This window comes from Trichomycterus rosablanca, chromosome 1 (genome assembly GCF_030014385.1).
Source record: "Trichomycterus rosablanca isolate fTriRos1 chromosome 1, fTriRos1.hap1, whole genome shotgun sequence".
In the NCBI taxonomy this organism is placed as follows: Eukaryota; Metazoa; Chordata; class Actinopteri; order Siluriformes; family Trichomycteridae; genus Trichomycterus; species Trichomycterus rosablanca.
This window is the reverse complement of record NC_085988.1, coordinates 59,334,967-59,356,219: the sequence shown is the minus strand read 5'-3', so window position 1 is coordinate 59,356,219 and position 21,253 is coordinate 59,334,967. Positions and strand designations below refer to the sequence as shown.

Genomic DNA, 21,253 nt, shown 5'->3' with positions numbered 1-21,253 from the left:
CAGGTTGTTTAAGAGCATAGGCTGGTGTCAAATTAAAGGAAAACCCCAAAGAGAGTCTAGCAGTGTAACAAAGGCAGATGCATTCATGCTGGTGAAAACAGAGTGGTTTCATTTACAGGGCTTGAGGAGTCACTAGGTTGTTTGATGATTATTAAAAAAAATTCTAATCATATATGATCATGGCTTAATGGCCCTCAGATCTTAACACAATTGAACCCTTATGAGAGCTTTCAAAATGTTTATCATGATTTCACTTTCTTTTGGAAGAATGGGATTCTCCCCCTCCAGCACAGGCCGACAAAGCCTTGATGAATCTGGGCCTGGTAGGTCATGGAGGTACATCACCATAATGAGTTACTTCCTATTATTTAATGAGGTTTTCCTTTAATTTGCTAGACTTGAAGAATCTGAGCCTGGTAGGTCATGGAGGGCACAGTAGCATAATAAGTAACTGTCGATTATTTAATGACAGTCAAAATTTGGACACACCTTGTCATAAAGCTGTTTTTTTAAAGTAGTTATTGGGCGGAACGGTGGCGGAAGGTCCTGGGTTTGATCCCCAGTTGGGAAGGTTCGGGTCCTTTCTGTGTTCTCCCTGTGTCTGCGGGGGTTTCCTCCGGGAGCTCCGGTTTCCTCCCACAGTCCACAGACATGGAGTCAGGTTAATTAGAGATACAAAATTGTCCATGACTGTGTTTGACATTAAAACTTGTGAACTGATGAATCTTGTGTATTGAGTACCTACCGTTTCTGTCATGAATGTAACCATAGTGTGTAAATTATGACGTTAAAATCCTAATAAATAAAGTAGTTTTTAGATTTTAGATTTGTTAAATTGCGTAGCTTTTGGCCAAAGTCTTGGCATTCCCAAGCAGCTTTATTAATTAATCTTTAACATGCTTTTTCCACATTTTGTTAAACATACAGTACAGGCCAAAAGTTTGGACACACCAGCCAAAAGTTTGGACACACCTTCTCTTCAATGTTTTTCTTGATTATTTTTATTTTCTACATTATAGATTAATACTGAAGACATACAAACTATGAAGAATTATGTAGTGAACCAAAAAGTGTTAAACAAACCAGAATATGTTTTATATTTTACCAACTCTACCTCTGCACAACCCAACTGATGGTCTCAAACACATTAAAAAAGCAACAAATTCCAAAAATTCACTCTAGACAAGGCACAAACATTCATTGAAAACCATTCCAGGTGGAAACCTAATAAAGCTGGTTGAGAAAATTTCAAAGAGTGTGCAAATCTGTCATTAAAGCAAAAGATGGCTACTTTAAAGAATCTAAAATATAAAACATATTCTGGTTTGTTTAACACTTTTTTGTTTACTACATAATTCCATATGTGTTCCTTCATAGTTTGGATGTCTTTAGTATTAATCTACAATGTAGAAAATTTAAAAAAAAATTAAGAAAAACCACAGGAATGAGAAGGTGTGTCCAAACTTTTGGCCTGTACTGTATATTCAGTACTAGTTGGCTGCTTGTCTTTGACTTAATCAACTGAATTTAGCTGATATTGATTAGAGAACAGCATTACCACAGGAGACCTGTGAGAAAGATGGTGTCACAAGACTAGTTTGGAAGAACATGTGTAGGCACAGCAGCACAAACAGCATACTACATAAAATTCTAAAACCTCATCTGATGTCACATAGACAGGTGCTTGGAGAAGCCTGCTCCAATTAATAGGCTGGTTAAGATTTGCCCTGGGTAGTATCTCATCTGAGATCCCCAGAAGTTGGTCTTAGGGACAGTCAAACAAAACCATCTGGTGTTCAAGTATATCATCCCCATATTCCTGATAATTAACCTGATGGAAATCCGCAGCTTTGTGCATCCTATTGTTGGGCTCAGAGTTGGTTGGGAAGTATCATTATCATGGAGTAATTGTCAACAGACTCTCGACAGATATTCACCACGCTGTATATGCTCAAAGTATCAGCAGCCATAGTAGTGGGCAAACTAACCAAAAGTATCATCCTACTTTGAACTCCCAAACAAATGATATGAGATTCTCTCTTCAGTCAAGACTAAACAGAAACTCAAAGAAGCGAAGAGAACAAGTCATATATACACAAGATGCCAAAAACAAACATACAGAACTAATACATTCCTTCCTGATAAGAGGTGAAGGTAGGCTGCAGTGTGATACCAATGTGTTATTTATTATTACTTTTATTTGTTAATCTGGTGTGTCCGAACTTTTGACTGTTGTTACTGTAGACATGATACAAAAATCTATGCTGAACATTACCAGGCACATTTTGTTATATAAAATCCACTGGTGAGTCCCAACATTATGACCACCCACCACCAAACATAGCTCTGACACACCTTTACAAGTCATGGCCATCACCAGAACTCTGAAGGTGTTAAGTGGAATCTGATACCATGATTTTGCCAGTAGGTTGGTGGATCAGTCTACAGTGCATCTTGGTGCCATCTCTTCCCCAGGTAAACAACATGATTTAGGAAAAAACAGAATTTAGCCTACCAGTTGACCTTCAGTTGTTTCACTGCCCAATTACGATGCTTGCATGCCCAATTGGAGACTTTTGTGGACAGGGGATAATTTGGACACTTTGACCTGTGACTGTCCTGTGCAGTAATACATTTCCCCGATATCATTATTCTTATTATTATATTCACAATGACAGTAGCCCTTTTTTGGTTTAAAACAGACTGGTGGGTAGTCATAATGCTTGAGTCATCCATATGTATTATTTAGTGAAGTAAATCATGTATGAAAGGAAAGTAAGAGAATAATAGTTGTTTGTGCTTACAACTGTAGACAACTCTGTAGAAAACTCACTTATAAGTGATTCCCTAAACACTGAATTGTAGGCTTTGTTTGCTGTGAGCATAATACAACATTGTAATGCATTGTCTTATTCATCCTTCCTTTTCCTCCTCCACAAGCAATTGCTGGGCGAGTTAAATGAGGTAAATGCATTACTTCTGATCTGATTGATCCAACACTGTTTTGCTCATCATATGTTGTTTGTTGAATTTAAAATCATCTGTGTGTTGAACAGCCTAATACCATTTTGTGTCACATTTTTATCTATACATAAATGAGCATTCATTACAATGTAACATATTTAATATTATATGGGCCTGTAAACTCACAAAGTAAATTAAAAATGTGGATTTTATGCTATGTACTAACCACAAAATAAGAGTGTGGTGCTCTGGTGCCGTAACACTCTAGCACTAGCCTGTCACCACCAAGTCTCTGTGAGAATCTGCTGTTGACTGGTGTTAAAGAAGTGGCCAGTGGTTACACATATACCAGAGGGGGTCTGTGCTAGCCTGAAGGATTCCTTGGCTAGTGAGGGTTTCTTACATATGTGACAGGAGGTTCCAGAACATGGATATTTTGTCTACCTAAATTGGGAAAGTGCAAAAAGGTAAAAAATAAAAAAAGGCTGGTGAAGCAATTTAATATTTCAGCCCACCATCATGGACAGTTAGAAATTCAGAACTTAAGTTCAGGTGTCAGCTAAGCAAATGCACTGGTCAAATGTTGATTTAATGGTATTGACTGTGTTTGAGAAAGGGAAGGTCAGATAGTTATCTTGATTGCTGCTGCAACAGTGACTGCTGCATGGGTATTAGAGGTACACATTTCCATTAGCAGCATTTAGCAGATAGATAGATAGATAGATAGATAGATAGATAGATAGATAGATAGATAGATAGATGGATGGATGGATGGATGGATGGATGGATGGATGGATGGATGGATGGATACTTTATTTATCCCGAAGAAGATTGCCTTACTATACATTGCATTGCTTACTCTGGTAAAAACAGACAACTGTCTAAGAACACTAATCTGCTGTTACAACAGAAAGAAAGGTTAAAGAACATAGAGATGTGTATTTAATTATCTTCTCAAGATAGTAAGAGACTCTTTGTTCGAACAGACAGGAGAAGTTCATTTCATTACCTGAGTGCTAGTATGGAGAATAGCTTTCGTGCCTGTCTTCCTTGAGTTCTGATGGGTGAATTAAAATTAGCTGTGTAGGCAGCTCCAGGAAGCCAGTAAAGAAAGCACAGCAGCAGGGTGATGTGGCAGTGTTTGGGTTGATAGAAAACCAGGTGAGTCTCTATAAGAGTCAGTTACACAAGTAGTTAGTGGACATGGGAAGACCTGCCTGAGGGAAGTTGTGGTAGTAAAGCCTCACAGTGGCTTCAATACATGTGGCTTCAATACATGTGGCTTCAATAGAGAGAAATGGTCAAATCTTTTTGACGTTGTAGAAAAAGAACCGGGATGGTCTTGTCTGGTTAGAAACTTACGAGAATGACAGCTTGCTATCCAGGACAGTACCTTAAACAAGAGACCTTAAACTCTGTGACTGTCCATTTGAAGTACCATCTTGGCCTGTGTGGGGATGGCGCATATGGCAGAGGAGTAATAACAGGGATTGGAAATGGCTAAAGTGGGAGAAAATGTAAACAAAAAAATAAGAGAAGAAAAAAAATTTAATAATATGGCATATCTGTTGAATCACAACGTGTGGAATCATTATTGTTATTTGAATTGTAGCAGACAGCCTTTCATTTGAACACATTTGATATTTGGTGGCTATATCAGAAAATCCTGATATTTTTTATGTCACGGCAGCTCTTAAATAGGTCTGGTAATAAGTTGTTTTTTCTGTTCAAAATTAATGCACCAGGCTGAACATGATCACGAGGTCATGACCACAAGACATGTATTTACATTTTGCTGCTGCACCATCAAAAAATAAATGTAATAGAAGAAGGGGAGCTCAGGGGTGATCTGACAAAGCACAGGTCTGCATGTATATAATAATCTAGTGTTTATGGTTTGGGGTGGTATGGGCGAAGCAGCCTAGTCATTGGGAGGTGCACTTGTCGTTCTCACAGTGCTGTTCTGAGCCATTTGTCTAATTAATGTTTTTAACTGTTGTCTTGAAGTATGGAATCATATGTAACGATTGAATCAAAGAGGCAAAGCTGAATGTTCAGTATTACTGTAATGTGTCTGAGCTGCTTTGTTTTAATCATTATGCAGAAGCAAAGAACAGAATATGTGCCCAAACCAGGAGTGACCGCCCTTCCTCCTGCTCCAACACCACCTCCTCCAGCTCCTGCGCTCCCCACTACCCAGCCCCCCACCCCACTGCCCCCAGCTGCTGTTCCTCCTCCTGTCGAACATCATGGAAACTCATCCTCTAGTGTCAGCCGGCAAAACAGCAGCACCTCCAGCGAAAATGGCAGCATCACCATGAGGGAGCAGAGAACACCTGCAGCTGCACCAGCTAATCGTATGCAAATTCAGTTTTTTTATATATAGACACGCACATGAATAAAGTGAATTTGCAGCTAGTTGTTTAAGGTGGTCAATTGCATTGTATTTTGTAAATATAAATTTAAAATTGATGCCTATGACAATCTATAAAAATTGGAATGGGGCAAAATAAGAGAAAAGGTCATGAACTTTTGAAGCTACAGCATTTTAAAAAGGTTCCACACTATGCAGATGAATTGGTAACAGATGAGAATCACAACTGAGTATAAAAGATACATAGATGCATACATAGATGGGTCGTGGCTTACCATTTTGTGTTAAATGTTGTAAGAGAATTGTCAATTCATAAAGTTCAAATTGCAATTTTGCAATGCAAGATTTTAGGAACAATGGACATCGAGTTCTCTGTGTCAAACATAAAATGGAACATCCAGACTGTTATCAGTGGAAGGTGCAAAAGCCAAAATCTATCAGAGTATGGGGTGCATCAGAGCCCACTGCTTAAATGACTTGCATATCTGTGAAGGCACCAGTGACGCAGAGGCATAAAATGGAATTTTAGAAAGACACATTTAGCCATAGAGCAACCTTGTGCAACATCTTTGCCCAGGAACTTATGCCTCATTCTGCATGCCCTTAAACAGTGTGGCTTTATAGAGTAAAGGGCACGTGTGCTTGACTGGCCTGTCTGCAGTCCAGATTTGTCTTCTACTGAAAATGTACGCTGCATAAAAAAGAGGAGAAGTCTGAGCAGCTAAAGTCTTGTATCAAGCAAGAATGGCGAACAATGACAAAAACAGCAACAATTAGTATTCTCCGTTCCTAAATGATTAAACAATAATAGGAAAAAAAGTGTTAACCCTCTACAGCACAGCGTTGCCCTCAGGCAACAGAAAGTTTTCTTAAGCTCCATGTCCAGTGCCTGTTTTTTTAAATTATTGCAACCAACCAGAATGGTCAAAAAAATATCAAAAAACAATCTTATAAAGTTTGAGATTCACCATCAAGCATCATTTTAAGGTGGGACTGCCTTTTCTGACACATGGTCACAGAAGCACATGGTATCAGAAAAACATGAGATTTTTTGCTTTATTAATCTCATTTAAAATAACTTGGACTGTAAATAAAAAATATGTGCATGTGTGTGAAGGTGTAAAGAAGTCTTCTGTCGGGTTTTATGAAGTTTTTTTTTTTTTTGCATGTTTAGAAATTAGTTTTTTCTTGTCGTTGCCTCAGGGCAACGTTGTGCATTAAGGGGTACTTTTCAAGGATGTTTTTGCTGACTATGTTTTAGGATGTTATCATGTATTATCACATGTATTTGTGTACAGTATAAGCTCCAAATTCAAATGTGTTTTCTTCTCATTTAAATTAACTTTTTTCATGCTTTTTGATAAAAAATTGACATAAACGTGTTTTATGGAAGACAGGATCGCCATGTTAGGCCAATGCCATCTGATAGTGAAGACAGTGAGATAGACAGCAATGACAATGAGGAGGAGTGGAGTGTAGAAAAAGGTTTGAGCAATAATGAAAATATAGGGTTTTAATTTCGTACAGCAGACAACATACAAAAGGAAGTTGAGGAATATTGGAGCAACATCAAGCTGTGGCATTAATTGTTTTATTATTGTGTTTTTGTTGGTATTGGAAATATACTCTAGACACCAGTGAGGAAGAGAACAAAGAAGACAATTTGTCAGAAGATGACAGTAGTTTTTCCTAAATCCCTTGATGGAAAACACACCTTTGCCTCTACAGTACTCCCTGAATGGCTACACATTTCTCCATCAGCCAGTGAAATGTTGGCATGTATACAGATAGAATTGTGCTAACAATGGCATAATAAGAAGTGACCTCATGTATCTTTATGCCTTTAAGTCCCAATTTGCACATAGTTTGTGCAATTACAAATAAGGTGTCAGGAAGAGAGAGCGACCCAGTGGTGGGATTTCCCAACAGTATTAGGAGAAGAGGGAGAAGCAGTGGCCCACAGCACCTATCCCTAACCAACATATCAGACTGGACAATATCTTACACTGGCCAATAATGTGTGACAATAAATAAAGATGCAGGGTTCCTGGGTTCACAAGAATGCCCAAAATGATATGCAAAAAGTGTAACGTACCACATCACAGCAGAGAAGAACTTCACTCTTAGTGCATGACACAACACACTACATAATACAAACCTATAAGATTCCTTTATTGATCCCCATGGGGGAAATTCGAGAAATACCCATGTACAAAAAAATACACGTTTCTAGTGCTTCTTTCTTTCCTTTTTAATTGTTTGTTGAGATTTTTAAAAAGATTTTCTGATTTAGTACTGCACTCTGAGTAGTTAATTATGATCTGTTTATTCATCATTTTCTCTGAGAATCTGTACCATTGTTGCACAACGTTGCCCTTAGGCAACAAAAAAATATTTTTTGATGGGGGGGTCAATAAAATAAATATATATATTTTATCAATAAAATGTCCCAAAATAAACCTAGAAATAATGTGGAATAATTTTTTTCATGTAGCACCAAAATGCGTGCTGTAGAGGGTTAAATTAATTAAAAAGTATAATTAACAGTGTTGACAGTGATGTAATAGTGGCAACAGTGATGTAACAGTGGTAAAATTGTCTCTGTTTTAACTTTTTTAAATGTGTTAAAGGCATCAAATTCTAAATGTGTTTATATTTACAAAATACAGTGTTTACTAAAAACACTTGAACATGTTTAAAAACATGGTCTAACACATTTGGTTATTGTTATAAAATTAAAAGAAAAACCTGTAAGACTAAGTACAGAGTAGCATAACATTAATAATTGATAATGCTCATACCCAATGTTAAGAATTAAATCAGCAGGGTAATGGGGGGAAAGAACAACTTGTGTCCACTAATACTTGTTTTAAGCCACATGTGTCAAACTCGCGAGAGCTTAAAATACGCTGTAAAATTTTACATAAACTGCATCTCTCACAATGCATGCCGATTTTGTGAATTGCAAAGTGACCGCATCCCGCCACTAGATGGCAGTGCTTCCACATCAGTGTTTAACTGAGGCGGTTTTCCAACAAGTGATGACAAATGATAAATGTAGATATACATTATAAATTGGCATTTTGACACCAAACACAGAATTTAGCCTCCAAAAAGACAACAAATTGTCCAAGACTTAAAAGGCAGACTGCAATCACAGCAGGATACGTTACAATCGGCCCTTTGAGGGCCACCGTAATGCAGATGTGGCCCTCTGTGAAAATGAGTTTGACACCCCTCATTTAAACTGTGTACAAAAAAAAAGAAATTCAACAAATGACAGCTCTTTAGCAAACCTGCTAACCTTGTGTAAAGTGCTGTTTAAAAAAGACTGCAGATGCATCATTAAACTGCAATACTTGTTTTTTTTAATTATTTTTATTAAATTATTTTAAAGTTAGTTTTTAAAAGAAACTACAGCACTACTATTAACAACAACAGCCTGCACCCTAAAAAAAGTAACTCTAGTAACTCTAGTTTTGTGATTTGTGCACAAGGCCGCAAGTCTAACATGGAAGAGGTTCAGGACGAGTTGGTACACAGGCTGACACTGGGTCGCAGTGCTCAAAAGAAGTTCCAGGCTCCACCACATAGTAGCAGTCTGCTCACTGCTAACGTCAGCTATGACTCCACGCCTGAGGAGGTCAGAACCTGGCTGCAGGTTAAAGGCTTCAGCACTGTGTAAGTGGGAGAACACTGAATGGCTTCTGTAGGTAGCCATTGTAATTTACTTAGTGTGATTACTTTGTATTAAACATTAAAAAAACATTCCTGATACTACACAAGTGTCTATTTTTAAGGAAAAAAGATAGCTCAAGGCTATATATTTACTGCTTATGACAGTTGATTTCTTTATAATGGACTGGTAGATTGATTTGGACCTGGATGTTGTGTGTATACAGGACGATAAACAGTCTAGGTGTGCTGAGTGGAGCTCAGCTATTCTCGCTGAATAAAGATGAGCTGAAGACAGTGTGTCCTGATGATGGAGCTCGAGTCTACAGCCAGGTTACTGTCCAAAAGGCTGCTCTTGAGGTATGTTGAAGTTCCATCAATACTTATTTCTCTTCTTTGTGCTGCACTTTCTACTCCCTATATTTCTTCTTTACACTGTACTAATCTGTTCTTAGTATACGAAGCTTCATTTGTTTGGCATTTTTTGTTACCGAGTGACTGGGAACTCGTATGGTTCACTGTAAAGCTATTTTACATTTAAATCAGCCTACTCTGGCAAGGTTGCCTCTGGTTTCTGTCGTGTTCTTGCTGCCTGCAGGTCTTCTTCTGAATCCTCCTATGATCCTCTGATAAAGCTCTCAGGCTCACTAAGGTATTTAATGTCTCACAGATGGAAAGCTCTTCTCTACTGGCCAGGTTTACTGTACTGCTACATTTTTACATTTTATTCCTTTTTCAAATGACCAAGGCCATTGTGGTCCTGGGAAAACTCAAAGCTTCAGATATTGTTCTGATCTGTGTCTGCCACAATTTGCAAAGATTTAGACAGGATTTTAAACATTAGGCTGAGTTTATGTTTTTACAATGCAGTGTAAATTGTAAGTGTGTTTAGAGCCAGGTGTGCCTTTTAAAACTATGTCCAATCAATTCAAATTGTAACAGGTGGATTCTAGACACATCTCAAAGCATGCAGGATGCACCTGACCACAATTTGGAATGCCACAGCAAAGGGTCTAAATACTTTTGTGAATAAGAGATTGCAATTATGCAGAGATACAATATGCAGGCATTTATATCCATCTAAATTCAAATCCACAATACAATAAAATATGTAAAATATATATATATATATATATATATATATATATATTAAATATATAAATATTATTTGTTGAGTAGCTTGCTAACAGTCTAAGAAGACAGATTGCTAACAAATATTTTATTTACAAAACCTTGTGTACATGTGAGACTTTACTCAGTAGCCAAAATTAATTTCAGAAAGTTAAATGTCAGTGACAAATTAGAATTTGCAAGTAAACCATGGCAAAATTAGCAAAACAGCAGATTACTTCCAGCTCCAAGCTTATGTTTCTGGTGTGACCATGGCTTAAAGTTACATTTAAACACCTTGTCTGTGCATCTCGATCTACAAAAGCAACCAGCTCATATGCTCTATTGTATATTTAGTGTGAACCACTGTCTGAAACCAACAGTGAAAATACTTCTAATCAGTTTTTTTTCCCTCTTTGAATTCATTAAAATATACATGAATTTCAGAATTTCTAAGAATAAGAAATAGGTATAATAGGTAACAATAGCTGCAAATGAGCATCTGCTTTAGTACAACAAATAAAACCAAAAGCAAAACCTTTAGTTTTAGCACAAAGAAATTTACATGATTGCTTTCACAGATGTGCTTTCCTTGTTTTTGAGTACTGCCAAATACTAAGAAACTCAATTGTAAAGATTCATCTTTTCACATATATTATGTTGATGTATGTAATTTGTAATAAAAAACACTATTAAAACAGAAAAAGCATTTGTACTAGTAGTCTCAAGACTTTTGGCCTCCACTGTATATTATTAATTATTTTAATTAATTTATAAATAAACAGGGTCATGTCTACAGGTGGGCTGATGTTGGCATTGACCACCCAGAGTTACGAATTTCCAGACCAGAGGATACATAGCATACATAAAGTGGAGGGTGTCATTTAAGTCTTTTGGCAGATGGGAATTTCCATTTCCTTTATGTAACCTGAAATTTTAATCAGCAACTATAACAGAATGGAAAGACTACCGATTTTTTCTGTTAGCAGAAAATAAGGATACATTAGAATGTACGGTACAATTAAAACAATGTGAGATTAACATAAGATTTAGGAGTACTACACTGGTAGTTTTTTGCCATTTATTGCCTGTTTTCTTCAACATCTGTGACACCATAGATTTTGGGTGTTTCTGAAGAACAGGTTTTGGCTTTGAACTTTGGGTTGAGTATTTGTGCTAGACCTGGCAATCCTGATTGTCAATCCACTACACTTTTTTACACATATCAGAGCAACTTGGTTACGTGAACTGCTGGGTGGCACGGTGGCTAAGTGGGTAGCACTGTCGTCTCACAGCAAGAAGGTCCTGGGTTTGATCCCCTGGTGGGGCGGTCTGGGTCTTCTGTGTGTGGAGTTTGCATGTTCTCCCCGTGTCTGTGTGGGTTTCCTCCGGGCTATCCGTTTTTCTCCCACAGTCCAAAGACATGCAAGTGAGGTGAAATGGAGACACTTAATTGTCCATGACTGTGTTTGATATAACCTTGTGTGACCTAAAGAACCTTGTGTAATGAGTAACTACCGTTCCTGTCATGAATGTAACCAAAGTGTAAAACATGATGTTAAAATCCTAATAAAACAAACAAACAAACGTGAACTGCTAAACCTGTTTGTAGCTAGCTGCTCTCAGCAATCCAAGTAAAATCGTTCAACTTTAATTTTTGTTAATTCTTTTCCTTAGTTCTCATACTTTAGTAGTTTAGTATAGTTTTACAGTTGCGATTACACCTTTGCAAGCTGCAAGTTTCTTTTAAGTTACCAGCTCACTTGGTGGCCACTGGCTTTAGTGATTAGCTATCTAGCCAGCTTAATGCTAACTATAGCTGATTTGTTGATAAAATTATTTTATAGAAGGCACACTAGTGGTTTTATTTAGTTTGCTAGGTAAATCTAGCTAGGTTGCTCTGCCACAAAAATGGATCCTGTAAATGTATTCACTTTGCTTCCTTCTCAAAATTAAACTACGCTTTGTTTACAAACCTTATTTCAGAAAAGCATTTGTTGTATTTGTTGTTGCCCACCCAACCATGACTTTGTAGTACCACCTCTGAATTATTTAATGATTTTTTATCTATCTGGTTATTTCTAAGCTCCAGTCTACACAGATTGGTAAAATTATTGTTTTTATTGCAGTAAACCTGACCAATAGAGATTGAGTAGACCATACTGATTGTAAAGTTTACCACTGCATATATAAATGATCTATCCAAGCAGCACACCCAGCTTTTCACTGTGCTTTCACCTCTGCTGTAGGAATCAATCCTTCTGGTCCACGCACATGTCTGTGCTGATGAATGCCCATCACACTAACTTTAAAATGTGTTTAGCTTATGTTAGCATTGCTCCCAATACAGCAAATCCTATGTTTTGTATAGACCCTTCTTATGCCTCATTTAGCCTTTTTAGCCTAATCTTTATCTACTGCAACTGTAGCTTATACACATCTATTAACAACAAAAAATTGGTTTATCAGAAGTCTAAGGAACATTGCTGGGACTATCAAAGAACCAAAATGTGTAATTACACATGGATAGCACAAAGCCTTAAAACAAAGCTTAAAACTTTAGAAGCCTTCACAAAACCCTAATAGGAATTTGATCACACAAGGATACCACACAACCTTGAAGAAAGGTTTTGATTACAAATGACTACCACATAAACTTGAAGAAAGTGTTTGATCACACAGTGATTCTACAAAACCTTTAAAAAAGTGTCTGATCACACAATGATTCTACAAAACCTTAAAGAAAGTGTCTGATCACACAGTGATTCTACAAAACCTTTAAAAAAGTGTCTGATCACACAATGATTCTACAAAACCTTTAAAAAAGTGTCTGATCACACAATGATTCTACAAAACCTTAAAGAAAGTGTCTGATCACAAGTTGATACCATAAAACCCGTGAGGCACTTTGAATTCACAAGCTCTGTATTTTATCACAACTCAAAGAATGAGTAAACTAAAGAGTATTAGCTTTTGCATTTTTACTGTAATATTTTAATCAGTTTATTGTTTTAACAGCAATATGTGATCATATATAATAAAAGAATGTAATTTTAGATAATTATTTACACCGACAAGGCATAGAGATGTGAAGAGAATAACACTGATTATCTCTTCATCATGGCACCTGTTAGTGGGTGGGATATATTAGGCAGCAAGTGAACATTTTATCCTCAAAGTTGATGTGTTAGAAGCAGGAAAAATGGGCAAGTGTAAGGATTTGAGCGAGTTTAACAAGGGCCAAATTGTGATGGCTAGATGACTGGGTCAGAGCATCTCCAAAACTGCAGTTTTTGTGGTGCGTGTGCGTCGCTTACCTGCGGAACACATGGCAACAGGATGCACTATGGGTGGAAGGCAAGCCGGCGGAGGCAGTGTGATGCTTTGGGCAATGTTCTGCTGGGAAACCTTGGGTCCTGCCATCCATCCGGATGTTACTTTGATGTTACGTACCACCTACCTAAGCATTGTTGCAGACTATGTACACCTTTTCATGGAAACAGTATTCCCTGATGGCTGTGACCTCTTTCAGCAGGATAATGCTCCCTGCCACAAAGTAAAAACGGTTCAGGAATGGTTTGGAGCACAACAACAAGTTTGAGGTGTTGACTTGGGCTCCAAATTCCCCAGATCTCAATCCAATCGGGCATCTGTGGGATGTGCTGGACAAACAAGTCTGATCCATGGAGGCCCCACCTCACAACTTACAGGAGTTAAAGGATCTGCTGCTAACATCTTGGTGCCAGATACTTCAGGGGTTTAGTGGAGTCCATGTCTCGATGGTTCAGGGTTGTTTTGGCAGCAAAAGAGGGACCAACACAATATTAGGAAGGTGGTCATAATGTTTTGTCTGATCGGTGATTAAAGAATTGACCAGTACTGAAGTAGATAAAGGAATGACTTTAATAAACCTGTGCTAATAAGTCATGTGCCATAAAGTGGATAAAGATAAGGTTAAAAGTAGCTATTCTTATGGATAGTTTTTCCTCAGTGCTTCCTTTGTGCTTCCTCATGTCTCACAGCAGCCACTTGTGCAGTAAACCCGTGTGTCCTTCCAAAAAAGCAGAAGTTTAGTTTGTAATTTAATCCACAACCCATATCTGTCTGTCTGTAGAGGAGCTCGGGATCTGAGCTGCAGGACATCATGAGGAAGAGGCAGGAGAAACTGGCAGCAACAACGGCCAGCGATTCTGGAGTGGAATCCTTTGACGAAGGGAGCAACCACTGACTCTGAATAACCCCCAACTCAAATCCCTCTTTTCCCTTTTGCACTTTTTTTACACTAGCACATTGTCATTTTCCAGGATGCGGAGGAGCGTGCTCGATTCGCAGCCATCATGCGCCGGCGCCAGGAGCTCCTGGATCCACAGGACAACAGAACCAGCTCAGATGTAGACTAAGCAGTAACGTGGCCAAAAACTCTTGTTTGCAAAAAGACATAGAGGATTGTACTCAGCTTACTAAGTAGATCTAAAAAAAAAAAAAGTAATACGATAAAAATCTTTGCAGGTTTTTATAGATTTAAGGCTGAATAGCACATAGTTGTAGAGCTATTAAAACAACCTCTAATTATTAATATTATAAATACAGAAGCATTAAGTTATTTCAATGATCAGGACATAAATAATCAATATTGAGAATATATATATATATTGTTGTAATTTATTTGACAGAAATAGAATGGATATGTATTTTAGACTGATTCTGTAGTCACAAGAAATACTGGGATGAATGATGCTAAAGACGTGGAAGTTGCATCAGTGCTCTCATATTTCAATATTTCCTTGCAGTGATCGAATGATGAGCTCAGGATGCTACACAACAATTTGCAGGACTTTCATGTTTACTCACTTAAGGTGATTGGATTTAAGTAGCCAACGAAAATGTCTTATTGTTCTTAAATGTAGCGCCATGGACACATTCCTTTAGTATATCTCACAGGGTGCAGTCAAAGCAGCAACATACATCGATCAGCCATAACATTAAAACCACCTCCTTGTTTCTACACACACTGTCCATTTTTTAGCTCCACTTACCATATAGAAGCACTTTAAAGTTCTACAATTACTGAATGTAGTCCATCTATTTCTCTAAATACCTTTTTAGCCTGCTTTCACCCTGTTCTTCAATGGTCAGGACCCCCACAGATATTATTTAGGTGGTGGATCATTCTCAGCATGGCAGTGACAATGACATGGTGTTGGTGTGTTAGTGTGTGTTGTGTTGGTATGAGTGGATCAGACACAGCAGTGCTGCTGGAGTTTTTAAATACTGTGTCCACTCACTGTCCACTCTATTAGACACTCCTACCTAGTTGGTCCACCTTGTAGATGTAAAGTCAGAGACGATTGCTCATCTATTGCTGCTGTTTGAGTTGGTCATCTTCTAGACCTTCATCAGTGGTCACAGGACGCTGCCCATGAGGCGCTGTTGGCTGGATATTTTTGGTTGGTGGACTGTTCTCAGTCCAGCAGTGACAGTAAGGTGTTTAAAAACTCCAGCTGTGCTGCTGTGTCTGATCCACTCATACCAGCACAACACACACTAACACGCCATCACCATGTCAGTGTCACTGCAGTGCTGAGAATGATCCACCACCCAAATAATACCTACTCTGTAGTGGTCCTGGGAGAGTCCTGACCATTGAAGAACAAGGTGAAAGGGGGCTAAAAAAGCATGCAGAGAATCAAATGGACTACAGTCAGTAATTGTAGAACTACAAAGTGCTTCTATATGGTAAGTGGAGCTGATAAAATGGACAGTGAGTGTAGAAAGCAAGGAGGTGGACATAATGTTATGGCTGATCAATGTAAGTGCAATGTGAATAAGACATTTTGTAATGATTTGATGAGAAAAGGAAGATATGTTTAATTTTCTATTTAAGTCTTATGCCATATGAGTAGAAGCAGAAACTGTGCACACATCACAACATACTTCTGCTCTTTTACTTCTGTCATGCTGTAGCTGTATGGGACACCCTCATTCTGATTGCTGAGTGTGTGTTTTAGCCAATTGCTAACAGGGGTAAAAATGACATACTATAAATTATATTTGTAGCAATCATTTGGGAGAAGTCCTTACCCGTGCTCATGTTCATGAGGCAAGGCCCATAAAGACACAAGGAGTTTGGTGTGGATGAACTTCAGGGCTTTGTGCAGGGACCTGACCTCAATTCCATTAAGAACCTAAAAGGAATTGGTCAAGTGTCCACTGTTTTTAGCCATGACCTGATTTACAGGGAATTTTTCATTCTAGACTGTACGGAGTTGGCTGTTTATGGTTACCAACCCATGTATGTTTAAACTGTGTTTCTATTTAGATTTTGGATACTTAAGTGTTTAGACAATGTTTTTGTAATCTACTTCAGAATTTTGACATTTAATCAGAATTGTAAATGTTTATTATAACAAATTACATTAATTCTGGCTGTAATCTTAATATCAGTCTGAAGCCAATTCTGCGTTTATGGTCAGAATGATTCAGTTGAGGTCAGATACTTTATAATGTGTTTAGAAATTGCCATTTTCATATAGGATTTTTTGCAGCAGTGGTTGTTAAATTAAAAATGTTGAAAGCATCTTTGTTTAGTTCTCTGATAAGTCATTAACTAAAATTCATGCTTTCACTGGTTTTATGTACTAATTATGCTGTCTGCAATGGTTAAATTACCATTTGGATAAACACTGGCTGTTCTTTTACACACAGTTATTAAAACATCTTCACCCAGAAGCTGTGAGTTAGTAACAATACAGAATAAATAAATCTATATTAAATCTGGACTACCTAGTGTGTATTTGTGAGTTCTATGTTTTAAAGCTACAGTACGTAACTTTGGAATCTGGGTATTTAACTTTTCTGGAAAAAAAGTAAGTGCAAACAATTGTGACATCAACTAATTCTTTTTATGGTAGCCAATAACAAGTCTAGACACATTCAACTTGGATCTAAGCAGGTTGTGCTAGTAATCCTTGAACACATTATGGAAAGTGCATTGTATTTAGGCTTTTAAAATATATATATATTTTGGCTTTTCTGGGTGACCGTTTACAATGTATGACCATGGTTTAAAGACTAGAATATTTGTTACACACTACCCTCTTTAAATGTATTGCATTTGTTTTTCTTAAGAGCCAGAAAGAATGAAAGAAACGACTAACGACCAAATGTGTGCACATATTAAAAAACATTAAATCCTGAGGTACCTAACATAAATAAGAATTTATGACTCTAAGTGAGCTAAGAGCTAGAATTTGCTTTAGTCTTTATCAGTTGAATAATACAGCAAATGAACAAAGAAAAATAATGCACAACCAAAAATTAGAAGATGCTGTGACAGTATGGAAAATGTAAATGAAAAAAACAACACAGTACACTTACTTTACTTTATTGCAAATAGTATGAACCCGAGATTCCAAGTTTTGTCTGGCCAGACATCCATTTCTGCATATCAGGCCTTCAGCACGTTCCAAAAAAACTTGGGACGGGGGCAATGTATGGCTAGTAATGAGGTGAAAAAAAGTAAATAATTATGTGATTTTTAAACAGGTGATTGTAATCATGATTTGAACACAAGCAGTATTTATAAGTTCTTGAGGAGAAAAGATTGGAAAATGATCTCCAGTTTGTCAAAAAATACATAAGAAAAGTATTTAAAACATTTTAAATATAATGTTCCTGAAAGAAAGATCAGAAGGGATTTGCCTATTTGTTCCTCTACAGTACATACTATCATTAAACAATTCAAGGAATTTGGAGGAATTTCAGTGCGTAAATGGCAAAGGAGTAAGCCTAAGCTGAACGCCCGAGATCTTCGATCCCTCAGACGGCACTGCTTCATTCATCAACAGCTTATATTTAACACATGTGCAAGGGATCACTTTGGCAAATCTTTGACAAGCACTACAATAAAGAATTACATTCTGCTGGCTGATTGATGGCGCCTGCGCAGAGTCGAGGAATAATGCATTGATCAGGGTGTGGCTCTCTGTACACAAAGCTGATCCACATATGAGCTCGCCTCGCTCAGGTGAAAAGATGCAGTCAGCTACTGCACACGTGTCGGAGGGGGCGTGTGTCAGTCTCAGCTCTCCTCGGTCAGGAGTGGAAGTCAGCATCAATAGAGGAAGCATAATACAATCGGGTAACTGGATACGACTAGATTGGGTAGAAAATTAGGGAAAAAACATAGCAACTGGCTAGCAACAGTTTATAAAGCTTGTTTGCCAAATCAACTTTAAACAAACAGTAAGAAAGTTTGTAATGTTTACTGTCTGAGCAAGTACAGTATCATTAAGCACAGCTGTGCTGATAAGCAGCAAATTCCATAAATCTACCTCTGGTGCCCAGTTTGTTATTTTCATTCAATGTGATAAAAGAAGGCATGTTTTAATAGACCACTAAACAAAAACTACAGATGAAATATATTGCACTTTCAAACTCTTGACCATTTTAAGTGAACTAATGCATTATTAATACAATTAAAAAGAAAAGTGCAATACTAAATGTAAACATCTGGTGTTGGCTTGCTGGTCAGCACCCAAGGAAATTATTTATTTAAGAATCATTTTATAGCATTAGTCCTAATAAGCCCTCAGTGTTTTCTAAACTAAATCATGGTCAAGCGGTTAGGTTAACTGTATTTTTTTCAGTTTGAACAATTTGTTTATGAAATATTGCAAAAAAATACAAAGGCCCCTACCAACTAGTAGTTTTGCATGACTGCTTGACTATTTGACTGTAAATTGCCCTCAAAGTTTAGGTAAATAAATGTGTGTTGCCTTGTAATGGTTTAGTGACCTGTCCAGTGTATTCCTGCCTTTGTGCTCAGGTGGCAGCAGACACATCATGACTCACATTAGAACAAAGCACTTAGTAAATATCAACAGTAAAAAAAATGCAATGTATTTTATTTATCACAGTATCGTTAAGTTCTACTGAATCAGCATGTTTTATTATTTATCAAAATTCTATTATTCGTTATCATCATTTCACAGTATGTTTCATGTTTTCAAAACAAACATTTTTTTTCTATTTTATTTATGCATTTTCTCCCAATGTAGCGTAGTCAATTTGCCTTCCGCTGCTGGGGGATCCCTGATTGCAGTCGAGGTGGGTATACCCCTCACGCACGCAGCCCTTAGCGGAACCCTTTTTCACCCATGCATTCTGCACAGGTGCCTCTCTATCTGCTAATCAGGGTCCTTACACAGCATTTGAAGACCCCACCCACATAGTCCGGTCATCCTGCCCTAGCAGAAACGTGTCTGCTGAAGGCACTGCCAATTATGCCCGCTAGATGGCATCCAGCCGACCGGTGGCAAAGCCGAGTTTCAAACTGAGGAGTTCAGAATCTCGGAACATCCCGCTGCGCCACCTGGGCACGCACAACCAGATTTTTATATTTGTTTTAGCTGTCCAGCCAATATAAAGTTCATTCCCAAACTTTACCTTTCAAGTTAACATTGAAATCTATTTTTAAACTATTCAGCAGGCTAGAGATGCAGAATTAAGAGTTTTCTTACTGTTCCTCCAAAGTAAAGAAATAGACCAGATAACTATGAAGTCCATAGAAACTCAGATCTTTCCACCCTTGACCCATCCTGATCAAGTTCATAAACCTGTACAGCAAAAGGAAACTGAACATCTTAAGCAAAAGATGCAAAAAGTTGTGAGCGTGCCCATTATCTTCCTTCCCTTCCCTTTACCCTTCAATTCCTACACTGATTGGCTGCTCTGATTTGCCTGTGGCCCATAAAAAATCTAAATGTCTGACACATACATAGACTGTAATTATTTAATTATTTGCATTGCACTTCTTGTTGTGAAAATGAGAGCTGTATTGTTGTATCTTAGCTTCTGCTCTATATTTTGTGGGTTGGATAATGCTTGAGATTGAGAAAAAGGGGGTTGCAACACAAAGTTTAAGAACCACTGGCCTACTGTAATTACACTACTAATAACAATAGTGTGGCAGTCACAATAATCAATTAGTAAAATGGCAATAACATCAAGAAGTCTGAATAATTCTTAAATCCACTGTAAATGGACTTACCCTTTAATTCATTTTTTTCATAAGGAATGACATAACACTTAGCTTTAATGTAAATTTTTTAAAATATTTTGTTTAGGCATTTTCTCCCCTTGCATCACGCTTCCTCTCCACCAATGCCGATCCCCGCTCTGATTAAGGAGAACAAAGCTAACCCACGCCCCCTCTGACACGTGGGCAGCAGCCGTATGCATCTTGTCACCTACTCTTTGACGAGTGCAATGCGGCTCAGCATTGTGTATGGAGAGACACACCCTGACAGCACTCTTTTCCCGTCTCTGTGCAGGCGCCATCATTCAGCCAGCAGAGGTCGTAATTGCATTAGTTATTAAAGAGACCCTATGCCACTCCTATCGGAACAACAGGCCAATCGTTGTTCATGTGGCTGCTCAGCCCAGCCGGCAGGCAGAGCTGAGATTCGATACAAAGTATTCGAGATCCCAGCTCTGGTGTTCAGTGTGTGTTTTACTGCTGCGCCACCTGAGCGGCTTTAATGGACATTGTTTACACAGCATACATGAATAATTTCCTGCCTACACGCTACAACTTGCATTCTATGCTACACGGTGTGTAACCAAATCAGAGAAATAAATCTAAAGGGCAGTGGTAGCTTAGCAGGTGAGGTACTGAACTAGCAATTGGACTATCTATTAAATGCCATAAACGTAAATATATACTTTTTGTTGTACACTAATTAGACATACAATTTAGTAGGGTAGTGTAGGTCATGGCACTAATGTAATCCCCGCTATTTCTTTTAGCTCTTTGAGAGATCAACTGGCTATAAAGTTTAAACTGAGTTTAAGGTCCTACCCTAATAAGACTGAAACAATGTATCACTGTTACACAATGAAACATTATGAACTCATATATCCACCATTTTTATTATTTTGTTTCCAATAACCACACACATTATAACTCTGTGAGGATGATCAGTGATCCCTCCTCCAGATAAAGTGATGCATTGCACAAAAATGGCACCAAGGACAAATTGGACACAAGTCTGAACTCGACATACACTACAATAAAGCAAACAAAAAGCGTGGAAGTGGCCTGTTTATCATTCTAAAAAATGAGAGCTA

The 21,253-nt window shown here is 37.8% G+C and overlaps 1 protein-coding gene across 1 annotated transcript in view; it reads left to right on the top strand.

Moving 5' to 3' along the window:
- The window catches only part of eps8a (EGFR pathway substrate 8a, signaling adaptor), a 109,674-nt gene extending 95,099 nt beyond the window's left edge, over window positions 1–14,575 (top strand). The window contains exons 19-22 of the mRNA XM_063004803.1: window positions 5,069–5,321; window positions 8,836–9,019; window positions 9,241–9,373; window positions 14,238–14,575. Of these exons, the coding sequence (XP_062860873.1) occupies window positions 5,069–5,321; window positions 8,836–9,019; window positions 9,241–9,373; window positions 14,238–14,351 (684 nt within the window). The 3' untranslated portion in view covers window positions 14,352–14,575. The remainder of the gene's footprint in view (window positions 1–5,068; window positions 5,322–8,835; window positions 9,020–9,240; window positions 9,374–14,237) is intronic.
- The last annotated feature ends 6,678 nt before the right edge of the window (window positions 14,576–21,253 follow it).